This window comes from Cydia splendana, chromosome 23, assembly GCF_910591565.1.
Source record: "Cydia splendana chromosome 23, ilCydSple1.2, whole genome shotgun sequence".
NCBI classification, from domain to species: domain Eukaryota; kingdom Metazoa; phylum Arthropoda; class Insecta; order Lepidoptera; family Tortricidae; genus Cydia; species Cydia splendana.
This window is the reverse complement of record NC_085982.1, coordinates 995,427-1,012,183: the sequence shown is the minus strand read 5'-3', so window position 1 is coordinate 1,012,183 and position 16,757 is coordinate 995,427. Positions and strand designations below refer to the sequence as shown.

The following is a 16,757-nucleotide window of genomic DNA, read 5'->3' as shown; positions in this document are numbered from 1 at the left end:
AGGATCGTTACTGGGACCTCTCCTCTTTAATGTATTTGTTAACGACATCTGTGATTGCTTTAGATTTTCTAATTTACTCTGTTTCGCAGATGATATGAAAATCTATGCTAAAGTAAAATCTGCTCATGATTCTGTCCTTATGCAAGAGGACCTTTCGCGCCTAGCTTCCTACTGCCAGTTAAACCGATTGGAACTTAACCCATCCAAATGCTTTACATTAACCTTCTCTAGACAGCGATGCATAATTCCAACTACATACATGATTGAAGGTCAACAGCTGCAAAGAGTCCAGTTAATGAGAAATCTGGGAATTATTCATGACTCTAAATTATTATTTGACTCCCACATTAATGCTGTCATATCTAATGCCTCCAAAACACTAGGGTTTATCATGCGTAGCTCCCAACACTTCATTGAAGCTAAAACTATTAAAATTCTTTACTGTACATATGTTAGGAGTAAACTTGAGTATGCATCACAAATTTGGAATCCCCGATATCATACTTATATTGATAGACTAGAACGCATCCAGAAGAAATTTATCAAGTTCCTCTGCATTAAACTTAAATATCCTTATGCATCCTCCAACTATGTCAATATTTGTAGGAAGCATCATCTCATTCCGTTGCATACACGCCGTGAAATCTCAGACATAGTTTACATTCTCAATATTATAAACGGAAATATTGATTGCCCTGAGTTGTTGGCTGAGCTCTCTTTCAGTATTCCATCCAAATCTACAAGAAATTTTCGACCCCTTGCTGTTCCAAATGCTTCGCGTAACTACAGACAGAACAGTTTTTTGATACGTGCTAGTAAATGTCTAAATAAACTCACGAAGGAGCATGACATCGATATTTTCAACAGCAACATCCAAACTGTGCGGCGTATCCTGACAGAGGAGTTCTTTAAATGAGCATGGCTTAGTGGAATGTGAAATTTCATTGTGCTGTGTTTTTTCTTTATTTCTTTTGAATCTTCTTTAGTAATGCGAATTCAAAATTAGTTACTCTGCCTTTGGCGTTGAAATGAATGTATAGTGCAATAGTGCTAACCACCAATTGTTTTTGTTAATCTGTATTTCTTTTGAATCTTCTTTAGTAATACGAATTCAAAATTTGCTACTCTGCCTTTGGCGTTGAAATGTATGTGTAGTGCAATAGTGCTAACCACCAATTGTTTTTGTTAATCTGTATTTACTGGTGAGAACCTGTAATTGGCTTCTTGTATCACATTTATAAAACCTATTAACATGTTAACAGCTGTTGGATCTCCGAATAGTAATAAATAAATAAATAAATAAATTAATATAGCCTATTTGTTCTTAAAAAAAATCACATTTAGTTACACGTATTTATATTTTTACAGCTAAAATAGTAATAGGTAGAAGGTACATTTCATCATAGTTAGAATCAATTATTTCTAAAACAATTTAATTTCAAATATTCTTAATGTGAATACTAATTTTATAAAATAATAGTTTAACTAATTTTTGAAAAAAAAAACAATAAGTATATTTGATTAATAATAGTCAAAATAATATTTAAATAATTTGGAACCTGAAAGAGTATGGAGAACCCTTTTTGAAAACGTTTTTCCAATGATAATAATATATAGGTAATTTATATTATAATTTGCTAGCAGTTTCTACCTATATTTTTTTTATATCTATAGTATAAAAGTCGGAGCGATGTGTTGGAATGTAGGTATAAGTAACATAATCTATTATTGTAGTAGGTACATATAAGGAGAGGCATGTAATATGACTCTCCTCCATATTAGGTTAGGAATGTAGTCCATATACGATGACTCTCCTCTATATAAGGAATGGTATTTAGGTCAAGCTACTGGACACCTTCCACGTGTAAGCCTCCCCACCTAAATTCCCAAGTTTATATATACTAGGTTTTTTTTTTTTTTTCATAATTTTAGGAGCTTAGTCGCTGAGCGATTATGGCGCTCCATACGTTCGCAAAAATACAGTAGCATATAGCACTAGGTTTTAATGAATAAATTACAGTATTTACTCGGCACTCCTGTGTTTAACTATTGTCCTGGGTCCCATCCTTACAGTGTATTCGTGAGGTCTAAGTGCATCAGCTCACAGAGACACTAACAATACCTACATAATTATTTATACGAAGGTACGTATAGGTATATTATATATTATCTTTTAAGGGGCCCACAGATTACCAGTTCGCTGGACTGTTTCAGCCTGGTAGTTCGCAAATGTGACAGTTCCGAACAACTGACAGGCTGATATCGTCCGGCGAACTGGTAATCTGTCGGCCCCTTTATACAAGTGACACAAACATAACGAAATGACTCATGTGAATCCTTATATCTCCTTGCTGAACGAAAATAAATCAAAACCATTTATTATGCAACCTTTTTGCCGAGTGATGGTGCAAATAACTCACGCATGTAAATAAAATAGGCGTTGTCTGCCTCGGAATACAGCAAAAGGATACAGATTAGATACATATTGGATTTGCCATGCCACAAAATGCCAATCGGCGTACAGAGATATCTATTTCTTTCTGCTACATTATTTTGTATTACTTTATCTCAACGGTGGAACTGCTCACTAAGCACCATACAGGGCTGACTGAGATGCAGGATCAGTATCGCCGTTATACGCGCCACCAGCATATGCATCCGCCACCGCTTTAACGACTCGGCCACGACTTTGAGCGACTTGCGCAGCGATAACCATAGGATGGAGCGAGACACAGCGATCGGACCTTTCATTCCCACCTATGGTTGTCGCTGCCACCGTCACCAGTCGCGTAATGTCTTGGCCGAGCCGTAAGTCTACTGCCAGGTGGCTTGGTCTCAACGACGGTGCCGCCCTTCCACACATCGATTGAAACCCCTTCTCTACCCTAAATTTTTCAATGTATATTTATTTAATTATTAATAAAGTTGTATGTATTTCGGTTTTGTATTACTTTACTCGCACCCTTTATCCATGGTTTTAATAACAATTAATGTAACACTTACTAAACTTGTTCCCCGACTGCGTATTTCTTTCCCAACTCAGAAAAGCGTGACAAAACATAATACTTCTCACTTATATTGCGAAACTTATAGCAATTAGTAAATTACCTCTCAACGTACTCTCTACTTTATATTCAATTACATAGAGCTCATTTTATCTCAAGCACCCGGAATTCGGCTTAAGCAGTTACTGAGGAGTTTAGGAACAAGTTATAATGCACTTAAGTTACTATTTGTTTTATTGTGAGTTACGCAAGTTACGTTTGTACGTAACTTTGGATGGAGCGTTTCGTACAATTTCGCTGTTTAGTTATGTGTTTTATTAAGGTGACATTTGTGTTACCAGTAACAATTAGTTTTAATTAAACTAAAATTACACCTTGATTAAACACTTATTGCGAGTTCATACATTTGCTAGTTAACGAAAATGGCAATATAATATTATGAACTAACACTTCACATTGGTTTTATGATAGAGGAAAATACGACCTGCGGCGCGATTCGGGAAATGAATTAGAGATTAACTAGATACGATATAGTAAAGATATCTTTAGTATTTCATATCTAGTGAATTTCTAATTCATTTCCCGAATCGCGGCGCCAGCTGCCATAAGGTACCTTTTGCCGTGGAACGTCACATATCTTTACTATATCGTATCTAGTTAATCTGTAATTCATTTCCCGAATCGAGCCGCAGGTTCGGAACCTTGAAATATAGAGTGCTTGTTTCCTTTTATGTACCGTCAGCATCATACTAACGGGTCAGACTACGCGTCAAAAGTATTTTCACCACACCAACTGGTAAAGGCTCTTCTTGATTGTTCAAAAACTGATAGAGCAAAGTTACATTTTATTCACATGTGAGGCAATGTAATCAAATGCAAATTTTGAGTTGTTTTCTTATGTTTGCTGTAGATTTTACTTTTAAATGATGATTTTGAATGAAAAATATTTAATAACATTCATTTTGAATCGATTTGCTTTGATTTTGTTTGATATATATTTTACAGTTAGTATTTTCCTTGAGTTGGCGTGGTGAAAAATTTTGTGTTTCACTCGAGGGGCCCTATTCGGATTTTGAAATAGACATCTATTAGACATCTTTTAGACATCACCAAGATACGATAACGTATGTTTAAGATCTAACCTGTCAAATTTGACATTTGCGCGATTCTGAAGATACTGTTGAACGATTTCCACAGGATATGACTTAGAGATCCAATTCAAATCTAATTGATATCTTACTCTATCTAACGTAAAGTGACATTGGTTGCCCGAATTGCCCTGCAAAAGAGAACTAGTTGATATCTAAACTATAACGTATCTAGAATGGATCTAGTACGTAAGGTCCCTTGTAGTTCTAGAATATCTTGAAGTTCGAATACGGCAGGAGGGCAAAGTTTGTAAAACAGTATAGAATATGCTACCTAATATCCCCTTCGATATATACTACGAGTGTAAAATTAGGGTCCACAAATTAGGCTGGGCTATAATTAAAAGCGCCTTAATGTCGGCAATAACGAATGTAGTGTGGTTCGTAACATACATTATATGTTTATTTACATGCACGGGAGCTTTTAGGTCAGGTTTTTAGGTTAGGGTATCCTATACAGCGTGTATTTTTAATACGACCCCATACTTTAGAGATAGTAAATGCCATAATTTTAAACAAACTTTCTAAAAATACCTAAATCACTGTAAGTGTGCTTATAATACTTGAAGAGTCCCCATAAGTCCCATTACCGATATATTCAGTAGTACCTAACATACATAAAAAGCTCTTTGAAGTGTGTTGAAAACAGTATCAGTACAATTTAGATCATGAAAATATATTATATCGTTACAAATTCTAGAATTAATGACATTATTGTTTATCAAAGGTGAAAAGTTACTTAATATTAAAGCAACATGGACATAAGGACTCAATGAGTCCGAATTACTTCGAAGCCCATGACATGAGCTTCGAAGTAATTCGGAAACGTAAAATACAGTACTTAAGCATTTAAAAATTATAAAGATCGTAGATATTGGGTTTTTAAAATATTAATAAATTTATTTATTGATTAGACTTCATTAGACAATGTATTTATTAAGCAACGCTTTTTTAACTATTTATTCGTTTTTATTCTAAAAATATCAAATATTTTCCTTAGGTACCTTTTTTCGTGAAGAATGTTGAGATGGTATGTTAAAGATAAGATAAAAAGATAAAAAATAGTTTATTCAAGTAGGCATATTACAATGCGCTTATGAACGTCAAATAAACCTTTACCGGCTCCAACCGTACACCTCTGCCCCAAAAAGATTTAAATCCCCCCTCAATTGGAGGAGGGTATCCCAATATGGGACCGGCAACAAACTCACTGTTGAGAAGCATATTCTGAATTCTGAAAACTCCGTTTCTTAAAATTTCACTTAAGAAACTGAGTTTTCAGAATTCAGAATATACTTCTGCCCAAATGTACCTACCCTTTTCTTCCATATACGGTCCCCATTCTAGAAATAAACTAACTTACTTCCTCTAGTATTTAATTGTCTAGTATTAAATAGCGCATTTCCGAATGTCGTCAAGATTGTGGAATATTGAGCATCTATTCTCTCCAGTTAATGAAAGGCTATAGCAGATTGTCTAATTATTGCGCAGGGTTGAAATTTAACTGATATTATATCAACATCGAATTATATTTCCGAATGTTGTTAAGAGCGTCGAATATTGAGCATCTATTCTCTCCAGTTCATGAAAGGCAGCAGATTGTCGAATTATTGTCAAGGGTTGGAATTTAATTGATATTATATCAACACCGAATTATAGTTCCGAATGTTGTTAAGAGCGTTGAATATTGAGCATCTATTCTCTCAAGTTAATGAAAGGCTATAACAGTTTGTCTAATTACTGGTAAGGGTTGAAACTTCCGATATAGGCAGTGTTAAGTGTTTAGAGACAAATTGATAATACGGACTGTTAACCTTTCATAAGACTCAAAATTGTTAAAGGCTGCATTTTCAAAAGTATTTGCCATCCCGGTACCTACATTTTTGAAGTGAAAACTTCTTTAGCGGCGCTGAGCAGTTTTTGTTATGGGGAAAAAAATGTTAAACTCGTAACGTGTCACGTGACCGTAAGACGTAAGATGTGACGTCACGTGTGATGAACACTGTTACAATTAGTTTTTCTTTATTGATTTAAATGCCATCTAGTGAGTTTCCTTCAAACTGGTACTAATATAACTGTAGTACTCACAGTGATGTGCTTAGGGGTTTCAAGTAATGCGACGAAATAACGCTAGATGGCGTTAACCTCAATTATTCATAGTGCTGCAGACATTCATTGAGTTTTCACTTCTGCCGGCACTCCCGGAGTGCAACCCGTTGTTTTTTTTTTCCGTTTGTCGATGTACGGTTGTCGTATTGGCTAGGCCGCCAAATGTCAAATGTAAGTAGGTCGACTCGCGCTTGACCGTTTCCTAATACACACTGTAAAACCGTCGGTACATAATGTGAAGAACAAGTTCCTCTTAAACTCGAGACGCCACAAAATACAACATAAACATACTACAGACGCAGTATGGATATTGCTAATGTTGGTACACTGCAATAATATGTTACTCTTCGAAGGCCGCAAAAATATGTGACACGCTCTTATAGCTCTACGAATAAGATCGTGTCAGATATTTTTGCGGCCTTCGTTGTGTAACATATTATTGCAGATGACTGTACAGTCAACATCAAAAGTAACGTGGGGTTTGCGCTACGCCAACGAAACGATTTCTATTTCTCTATCACTTTTACAATACTAGTGCGATGGAGAGTCAGATAGCGTTTCGTTGTCGTAGCGCAAGTGATTGGCATCTTGGCTAGGCACCACGTATCAGACTATGCGTCAAAAGTATCTAACATTCTTGAATAGAATTCCAAAAAAAATCTCTTTATGTACAACTATTAGGATGTGACAAATACTTTTGAAGGCAAACTACAGTGATCATTATTTGAAAACTGTGGCAATTTCTCCTTTGTTTATTTTTTGTTTTGTATTATTTTCTCTTCTATGTTTGTGCTTACGAATATTTTTTTTTCTACGTCTTAGTATATATTATATATATTTTTTTAATTTATTTAATAACACAAAGCATATACATATAATACATTTAATAAAATATGACAGCGAACAAAGCCCCCTAGGGCTTAACTGCCGCTTTATATGTTATCCTATGTCCTTAAGCTCCTAATATCCATATCGATACCTCCTAACAGCCGTATTCGAACAATGAGATACGTCAAATACTAGGTATTGAAACGATATGGATTGGATCAATGGTCAAACAAGTGTCAAAAGTGACGTTTTTGTTTGAAGAAACGTCAATTCTGACACTTGTTTGACACTGACATATCCAATCCATATCGATTCAATATCTAGTATTTGACGTATCTCATTGTTCGAATACGGCTGTAAGTCTAATGAGGCAAGTGATAAATCAGGACTTTGCAGGAGATCGGTTCAAAGGTAACGGAACGTAACTACCTTTTTTGTTAATGTAGTTCCATAAAATTTTGGATTTGTTCTGGGGAAACATCTTAGATTATGTCGGCATTAACGGAAGTCAAAAATTTATGGCAATTTATGATGTATTTATTTATGACATTTTGCTGCGGACTTCAGACGCCCGGCAGCACTGTGGTAAACACATTGAGAAATAGATGATGGTTGTCAATGTGCTTACCTACCGCGGTTGCTGTAATGTTTTAAAATTAATGTTATGTGTTTAATGTTTGTGTTTGTTTAATGTTAATACTTATTATTTAACTTATGGGTCACAGATACTTGAAATAAATGGATTTTAAATTTTTATTTATAAGTATATAAACTCCAGTTTAAGCGTATTTAAGCGGAACCAACAATCACTTGATCCAGGATACCTCAAAATTGAACAAAATATAGTATAATCTACTTCACCTACTGTTCCATCTTATACTGTGATGTAACTTAATCGCCCGATGTTATTGCTCGCTCACCAACTCGCTGTTTTGCTTACTGCTCCGATATTGCAGTATTTAATTAAGTCTTCCGTCCCGCTCGCACTTATAATGACTTCCGAGAAAGCAGGGTGAGACCTGGGTAAATGGAAACTAAAACGGTAATTTGGGGTCAAGAATGTTCCGCCGGACAATGTCGTAGGTTTTTTTGTTTTTATTTAGTGATGTCCACCACACAGCTGTGAATCACTCTTTGAAACCTGTATGTGCGAGTTTAGACTGGATTCTTTCCGAGAATAGGGGATATTACTGCAATGTTCTGCCGCCAGAGTGCAGCACTACCGACTCAGTAAATTCATAGAATAACTTATACATACTGTGCCTTAAACTGTTTTTTGACAAGTTTTCACAGACAATAAAATATGACATTGATGCTTCAAGGCGGTTTGTTAACAAGGGCCTACCGCTAAACGCGAAAATCGAAATTTAGTTATCTGCCTCTTTATCGCTCGAATATGCAAGAGTGATGGAGAGATTAGATAACGAAATTTCGATTTTCTTGTTTCGCGGTAGGCCATGTGATTGACGTGACGTGTGATGTGTCAATGTGGTTTGTTTACTGTATGTGCCACAAAGGTGCCACCTACGCAGAGCTTTGCCTAATATTCCCTATTGTGAATTTGAAGTCCATCTACAGGTTCAAATTTTAATCACCAGCCATACTATTCTGCGTATAGTGGCTTTATAGGTCATACTGAACAACTTTTATTATGGGGCCAATGCCGAAAGCGCGAAAAAAAATTGTCCGTCCCATGTAAATCAGTGGCATTCACATCAGCCGGAATGTAACTATGAAACTTCCAAAAATTTTTTTCACGATTTCGGCATTTACCTAATAATTGTGACTTGTAATACGTATTAATATTATAAATAAATGAGTATGAGTCAGAGTAAATTAATTTATTGGTAAAGAAAAAAAATGAAGTACAAATAGCGCACTTTAATGCCATTAAGCCATTATCATAGAGTGTATACGTTGGATATTCTTTAAAAATATTGAGATAAAAAGTATTACAAGGTCTCGTTTACCTAGGTTCCACATTATTAAATTTGTGTGTGCAAAGTTGTAAAGTTCCTCAAGTCGTAAGAACGGGCGCCAGAAATTTGAACACTTGGAGTATGCTCATGCTTAAGTTGGTCAGTTCGTTAGGTGTTTCAGTTCATCATCATCATCACCCCGCTTATCTAAGATGGATTTTGATCCTGGATGCGATCGATTAGCATCAAGTTTTGTTTTGGGATCTAACTTGAGGGGGCGAGTTACCGTTTTTTTCTTGGCGATGTATCTTACAAGATACATAATTTAACACCCTCTTCTTTTTGTATTTTTTTCTAAGGGCATTTTTTTCTCTACTTATAAGGCGCAATCGAGGCTTTAACTCACGATTTTTTTAAAGGATCAAGAAAAGGGTTAAAATAAAATTGCATGCCGTTTTAGTAGGCAGACATCCGGTTTTTTTAGCTCAGTATTTAGTCTATCGCTTTCACCCAACAACCTAGTTCATTTTAGATTCCATCAACTCTCAACAGTCCTTACACCGTAGCGGGTGCTGCCTCTGCGTGCGTCCCATGACACGGACAAGGGCAGCATCCGCTCGGAGTACATATAGATTAGATTAGATTAGATTAGATTAGATTTCTTTATTTCAAGATGAAAATTACACTATAAATTTGCTACATTCGTCAAAATTATGTTTATCTTCTCATCATGATCGTCAAAAATTACATTATATATTTAAAAATAAAAAATATTAAGATTAATAAAATTATGTCTCCCAATAAGGATCGTCATGTACAAAGAAAAACATGTCAAACAATTGAATATAAACCAAGTTAACATTAAAGTCGATGTCAACATAAATAATTTGTAACTGTCATTAAAATGTCGAATTTAAACATAAAAATATCACAAAAGAACAAAATGTCATGTTTAAAATACAAATCTACAATTTAATAATAAATAAAATTACATATGTTGTTACAAATTCAATTCCATGTACTCATTTACAGAGTACAGAGGGTTATCCAACAAAAGGTTTCTCAATTTGCGCTTAAATGTTTCGTCACACGGCTCATTTCTCAGAGCGGCAGGTAGGTGCTCGTAGTAAGTAGGGCCGATTACTCGTGGGTTCTTTCTTGAAAGTGCCATGCGACGGGGAACTGTTCTCAGACGCCCTGCAGCTCGAAGCAGTTTGCCCGGAAAGTTAATGCGTGCAAATTGGGATATATTCTGTCTTACATATATCAGTACATCGAACAGGTACTGTGAGTAGTGCGTCATTATACGTTGAGAACCAAAAAGCTCTTTACAAGGGTGCCTGTTAAGGTACTTGGGACGCGACAATCAAACACCAGTTTCTGATCAAGACTGAAGTTCATTTATTGTACGCTTACCCACAACATGCATAAATATAAAGTACCTACAATCTCCTCTTTTCAAAAAAAAAAAAACAAAAAAAAATGACACTTTCAAATTAAATACATTTAACTGACTAAATATGACGTTCGTACGTGTAATACCTAAACTGAGTGTAAGTACAAAAAAAAACTGAGTGTACAATTTAATAAATAAATGCTGACTGGTAAATTTAAAATTATTAACAAAACTTATGCTTATTGTACTATTTTAAAACATCAAAATGCGCATGCAAATGATTTTCCTTACTAAACATAGGTATTTATAGTAACAGTATTAAAATGACAAACCATATTTTATTCCAGATAAAATGTTGATTCGTGAGACAATGTGCTTAATCCAGACACTTAACATCATTATTAAGTAGGTATATAACATTTAAAAAAAATATATTTCATTACATTATCATGAAAATTATTAAAATAACTTATAACAAAATACACATTTTATTTAGCAGCAAAAACAAGACCAACTTGAAGTGCATGTACAGGCATTACATTATTATAGATATAACATTGATCATTATAGAACTTATTATAGGTATACAGTATGTTAAAATACATTACCATTCCAAACTGTTTACCAGCCCCACGAACCCCACCGATCAGGAACGATCACCTCCCTGCCGGAGCGAGTAACATAGTTATTACTATTATTATTGGTGGGAGCAGACAGTATACTGGATGGACCGGGGTGCGCGACCGTGTCACGAGAATCAAACCCGGTGTCGAGGGCGCGCGGCGCGCCAGCCACACCGCTCGATGACGTCACCGCGTTATCACTGCAGATAGCGATATCATCATAAGGCAGAGGGCACACTGAAATGTCTTGCGCTGCCGGGCGCTGATCAGAATCTTTAATAAGATGTCGTCTATTCCTAATCAAAGTGCCACCACCACATATTTTTACAAGATACGAGCGTATACCGCGCAATGATACGACGGTACCACTCACCCAACGTTTGTCTATTCTTACTTTTACATTTTGTCCAGGGTGTAATTCAGACATATCGCGAGCATTTTTATCATACTGATTTTTTTGCATTTCTTGGCGTATTTCCAACTCTTTTTTTACATTTTTCTGAATTTTAGGCAAAAGCAGTTTTGGAGGACATGGTACAATACCTCTTAGTTTACGGCTGTTAAGAAGCTCAGAAGGGGAAGCTAGTTTGTTACTAATGGGAGTATTCAAATATTCTATTAAAGCTATTCTAAATTCCGTTTTTTCATAGTGAGTTTTCTTTAGCAAGTTTTTAATTGTTTGAACCGTCCTCTCAACTTGACCATTAGACTGTGCAAAGTGTGGCGATGACGTTATATGTTGGAAACTCCACTCTGCCGAGAATATTTCAAAACTGTTGGATCTAAATTCAGGGCCGTTATCAGAGATCACCGTGTTAGGAATACCATGTCGACTGAAAATTATTTTCAATTCCTTGATAACGTTATCAGAGGTTAGAGAATTCAATTTTGCAACTTCAACATATTTGCTAAAATAATCTACTACTATCAAGTATTGGTTTTGCTGAAAATGGAATATATCAACCCCTAGTTTGGACCACGCCCTTTCTGGCACTGGATGTGGGATTAAGGTTTCTTTTCTATTTTGATTTTTAAATGTCAAACATGCCTGACAGTTACTAATGTAGTCCTCTACATGTGCATTTATATTTGGCCAGAACATACTCTCCCTAATACGCAACTTACATTTATCTAAGCCTAAGTGCCCTATATGCACACGCCTTAACATTTCGTTGCGCATTGCAACTGGAATAACAATTCTATCGCCTCTCCATAACATGCCATATGCTAACGTAAGTTCGTCGCGGTAACCCCAATAAGACCTCGCTTGAATGTCAACCTCATGTTTATGCGTTGGCCACCCATCCTTAACATACCTGAGTACTGTTTGTATTTCCACATCATTTTGCGTAGCAACTTGTATTTTTACAAAATGCGTGTCCAGTAACGGGTTACTCACTGCGATGGCACAAACTTGTGCTTGCAAGTCTAGCTGGTCTCGCGGTACTTCAACTGGACCGCGCGTCGGTTCTACAGCGCGTGATAACGTATCTGCCATATACAAGTATTTTCCCGGCTTATAAACTAATTTGAACGTGTACGGCTGTAGACGAAGCAACATTCGCTGTAATCTAGCTGGAGCGGTTGCTATGGGCTTGCAAATTATACTGACCAAAGGCTTATGGTCCGTTTCTATTATTATGTCACCCCTACCATATATATATGTATAAAATTTCTCACACGCGTAAACCACGGCCAGAAGCTCCTTCTCAATCTGAGCGTAAGCTTGCTCAGCTTTCGTAAGCGATCGCGAAGCATAACAAACTGGTAATTCATCTTGCATAAGACATGATCCTAATCCATTCTTAGACGAATCTACTGAAATTACCACGGGTTTATTGAGATCATAAAACTGTAAAACGGGAGCTTTTGTCAAACAATCTTTCAAGTCATCAAACGCTTTTTGGTGGTGCTCTGTCCAATGCCATTCGGTATCCTTACGTAACAACTCTCTCAATACAAAATTCCTATCCGATAAGTTTGGTATGAAATTGCCTACGTAATTAATCATTCCCAAAAATCTCTCTAAATCTTTTATGTTTTCTGGTCGTGGCATATTTTTTATGGCAGAGGTATGTGAGCTATCTGGATATATACCTTGTGCACTAATTCTATGACCTAAATATTTAATTTCTGTTAAACCAAATTTGCATTTATCTCTATTCAACTTTAAATTGATTTCCCTGCACCTGTTCAAAACCCTTTTCAGTCGGTCGTCGTGCTCTTCTTTCGTACGGCCGTGTATAAGTAAGTCATCTATAAATAGGCACACTCCCGGAATGTCATCAAAATTTTCAAACATTTTCTTATGAAAAACCTCTGAAGCGGACGTAATTCCGAACGGTAACCTTAAAAACTTATACCTACCGAAACATGTGTTGAATGTGCAAAGATCCGTACTATCTTTGTGCAAACGCAACTGCCAAAATCCCTGTTTTGCATCCAACGTACTATAATATTTAGATCCCAATAAATTTACAGTAATTTCATCCAAGGTCGGGAGCTTGAAATGTTCCCTTTTAATGGCCTGATTTAAGTCACGTGGGTCTAAACAAAGCCGTAGGTCGCCATTAGATTTTCGCGCTACAGTCATACTGTTAACCCAGTCGGTAGGGCCTTCCACTTTTGCAATTATGCCCTCATCTACCATATTATCTAATTTTTCCTTGATACTATCTTTTAAAGCTACCGGCATCTTTCTCGGAGCGTGGACTACGGGTCTAATACTACTATCAATTTCTATCTTGTACTCGCCAGGCATACATCCTAACCCCTCAAAAACGTCATTGTACTCGTGAAAGATATACTCATAATCCTGTATGACGCTAATGTCCTTTATCAATCTAACTACCTCAAGTTCACTGCACGATTCGCGGCCTAACACCGGTACTACATAGGACGGTACATCCGCTATCACGAACTCCAGTATATAAAAGTTATTTTTGTACTGCACTTTCAAATGACACGTGCCTAGTACAATGATATCGTTAGCTGAGTAACTCTTATACTTTATACACGTCTTAGATAAATCTTGTTCTGCTAAACCAACCTGGCTCAAATATCTTATTGGTAAAATATTCGCATCGGCCCCGGTATCCAGTTTAAAATTAATAGTAACATCTGCTCCGAAGGTTAAATCTATAGACCAATCACTACTCGAATTACTAAGACAATAGATTACCTGATCGATAGGTTCCACTGAGGACTCCACAGCTTGTACGTTATACACCGTGCACATGCGTGAGAAATGATCATAGTTATTACAACTCAAACACATTTTTCCTAAAGCCGGACACTTCATATAGATACCGTGAGCAAACCCGCACTTTAGACACTGCACTCCAGATTTAATTTCACCATAAGGTCCCGTTTGTTGACGTTGTTGTCTCATCTCTCGCGATGAAACAGCTGTTTGCGCAGGAGCGGCACGGCGGCGCGGCGGCGCGGGGCGCGGGGCCGGCTGCGACCAGCCGCGACCTCTGCCCCTCGGCGCGCCTCGCGCTCCGTACCCTCCACGTCTTGATATCCAATTCACCTGACCGTACGGAATACCGCCTTCCTCTAGCATAAACTGGTCTTGACTATTACTTGCTGTAATATTATAAGTATAAGCTTCATGTTCACTGGACTCTTTCTTGATTGACCCCGCCTGCACTTTCGATATTTGCGCAATATTACATATTTCCAGGGACTTTTTTAGAGTTAAGTCCGGCTCTCGCAACAAACGCTCCCTCAGCGCGTTCTCCTGTATTCCACATATGAGGCGATCCCTTATCAAATCATCTATTAGCTCCTTAAATTCACAAGCACTTGCTAGCTTTTTCAACTCGAACGCGTACTGCTCAATTGATTCACTTTGTTTTTGACACCGAGTAAAGAATCTGTGCCTTTCGATGGTAATATTTTTTTTCGGTGAGAAAAAAGATTCGAATTTATCCAATAAATCCTTTAGACTGGCAAATGTACCTTCAAATTGAGCATGTACCTCGCGACACTGCTCACCAATCACATGCAGCAATATGCTCATCTGCACCTGAGCACTTTTTTTAGATAATTCACACGCCTCATAATAAACTTGGAATGATTTTCTCCATTTCTCCCATTCTTTGGAGAGGTTCCCTGATGTAACATTTTCCAAATTATTTGTAAAACTAAACGGTAATGGCGGCGGCAACACAGCTTCCATTATGGCACAAACACTTCTCTGTATGTACGTATATATGTATATTATTGCAATCCAAATGTCTACAAAATCGTAATATCACTACAATTTTCGAGTTTTCAATACCCGTCTCAATTAACGCACGCACTATTTCTACAAAAGGTTCAAAACGGCTGCGCCATGTTAAGGTACTTGGGACGCGACAATCAAACACCAGTTTCTGATCAAGACTGAAGTTCATTTATTGTACGCTTACCCACAACATGCATAAATATAAAGTACCTACAGTGCCTGTCTTTCACACCGGCAAGTGTACGTATTGCGCGTTTCTGCATTATCAGAACTCTTTTGGCATCTGTTGAATTGCCCCAAAGCAGTGAGCCGTATGCCATGATAGAGTGGAAATGCGCAAAGTACACCTGCTTTAAGGCTTCTGCTGAGATAAGTGGTTTCAGTTTTCTCAACGCAAACGACGCACCACCCAATCGATCACAAAGGTTGTCTACATGGCACTTCCAATTTAGAGTGTTGTCAATCATAAACCCTAAGTACTTACTCTTTTCGCACATGGGCATCGGAAAGTTAGCCATGCACGGTGGCAGTTGAACCTTTCGACCAGAAAACAACATAATATTTGATTTAGTATAATTAAGCAATAGCCCATTTGCTGAGAACCATGCCTCCAATTGGTTGCAAGCATCATGAATTTTTAAAGCCAGTTGGTCATAAGAGCTTGCACCAACTAACACAGTTGTGTCATCCGCAAACAATACAGACAAGCCAGCTCCAATATTCGATGGCAGGTCGTTGACAAATAACAAAAATAAGGTATTTCCAAGGGATGAACCTTGGGGAATACCAATATTTATATCTCCTGCATCAGACTGGATTGACTTGCCATCAGTGAGTAATTTCACGACTTGTTTGCGGTCTGACAAGAATGAGGTAAACAGTTCATGGGCACTGCCTTTGATTCCGTACATTTTCAATTTTTTAAGCAATAACTCGTGATTTATGACGTCAAATGCCTTTGACAAGTCGCACAGTATAGCGGCAATCTTATCCTTATCGTCTAACCCTGTCATGATAGAATCGAATATCCTGTATGTCGCGGTGGTTGTCGACATTTTTTGTCGGTAAGCGAATTGGTTTTCGGTGAGCAGGTTATTCGATTCTATATGAGTCATAAGGTGAGACGATAGGACAGATTCTACCATTTTTGAAATGGTGGGTACTATTGTAATAGGCCTATAGTTATTGACGTCACACCTGTCACCCTTACCCTTGAAAACTGGACACACTCTTGTGTTTTTTAGCACGCTAGGATACGTACCAGTTTCAAAAATAGTATTTATGAGAATGACAAGTATGTCGCCAATAACAGGCCACAGACACAAAATAATTTTTGGCGAAATGTCAAAAGCATCGACAGTGTCACCTTTTTTTAACATTGAATGTAACGTCCTGGTCAATAGATCACGTGTGACGACCGGCAGACTGTAAGATGGTACATTGGTAGTTTCTAAGTGCCTCTCAAGATAGCGTGTTGATTGCTCCATATCATTTC

The 16,757-nt window shown here is 37.1% G+C and overlaps 2 protein-coding genes across 10 annotated transcripts in view; both read right to left on the bottom strand.

The window, feature by feature from the left end:
- The window catches only part of LOC134801938 (hemicentin-1), a 669,034-nt gene that overhangs the window by 157,824 nt on the left and 494,453 nt on the right, over positions 1-16,757 (bottom strand). The window lies entirely within an intron of this gene.
- LOC134801996 (uncharacterized) lies at positions 11,027-15,227 on the bottom strand. Its single transcript, XM_063774614.1, has 3 exons — positions 13,624-15,227; positions 12,345-12,519; positions 11,027-11,228 (listed from the first exon to the last, which is right to left on the bottom strand). Exons 1-3 carry the CDS (start codon positions 15,212-15,214, stop codon positions 11,027-11,029), a joined length of 1,968 nt encoding a protein of 655 aa, XP_063630684.1. The 5' UTR covers positions 15,215-15,227.

Coding starts and splice junctions, on each gene's coding strand:
- LOC134801996 (XM_063774614.1), bottom strand. CDS start 15,214: ATGGAAGCTGTGTTGCCGCCGCCATTACCGTTTAGTTTTACAAATAAT. Junction 12,520..13,623: donor CCCTACCGACTGGGTTAACA/GTATGACTGTAG, acceptor TGTATATGGCAG/ATACGTTATCACGCGCTGTA. Junction 11,229..12,344: donor GAAATACAAACAGTACTCAG/GTATGTTAAGGA, acceptor CGCTATCTGCAG/TGATAACGCGGTGACGTCAT.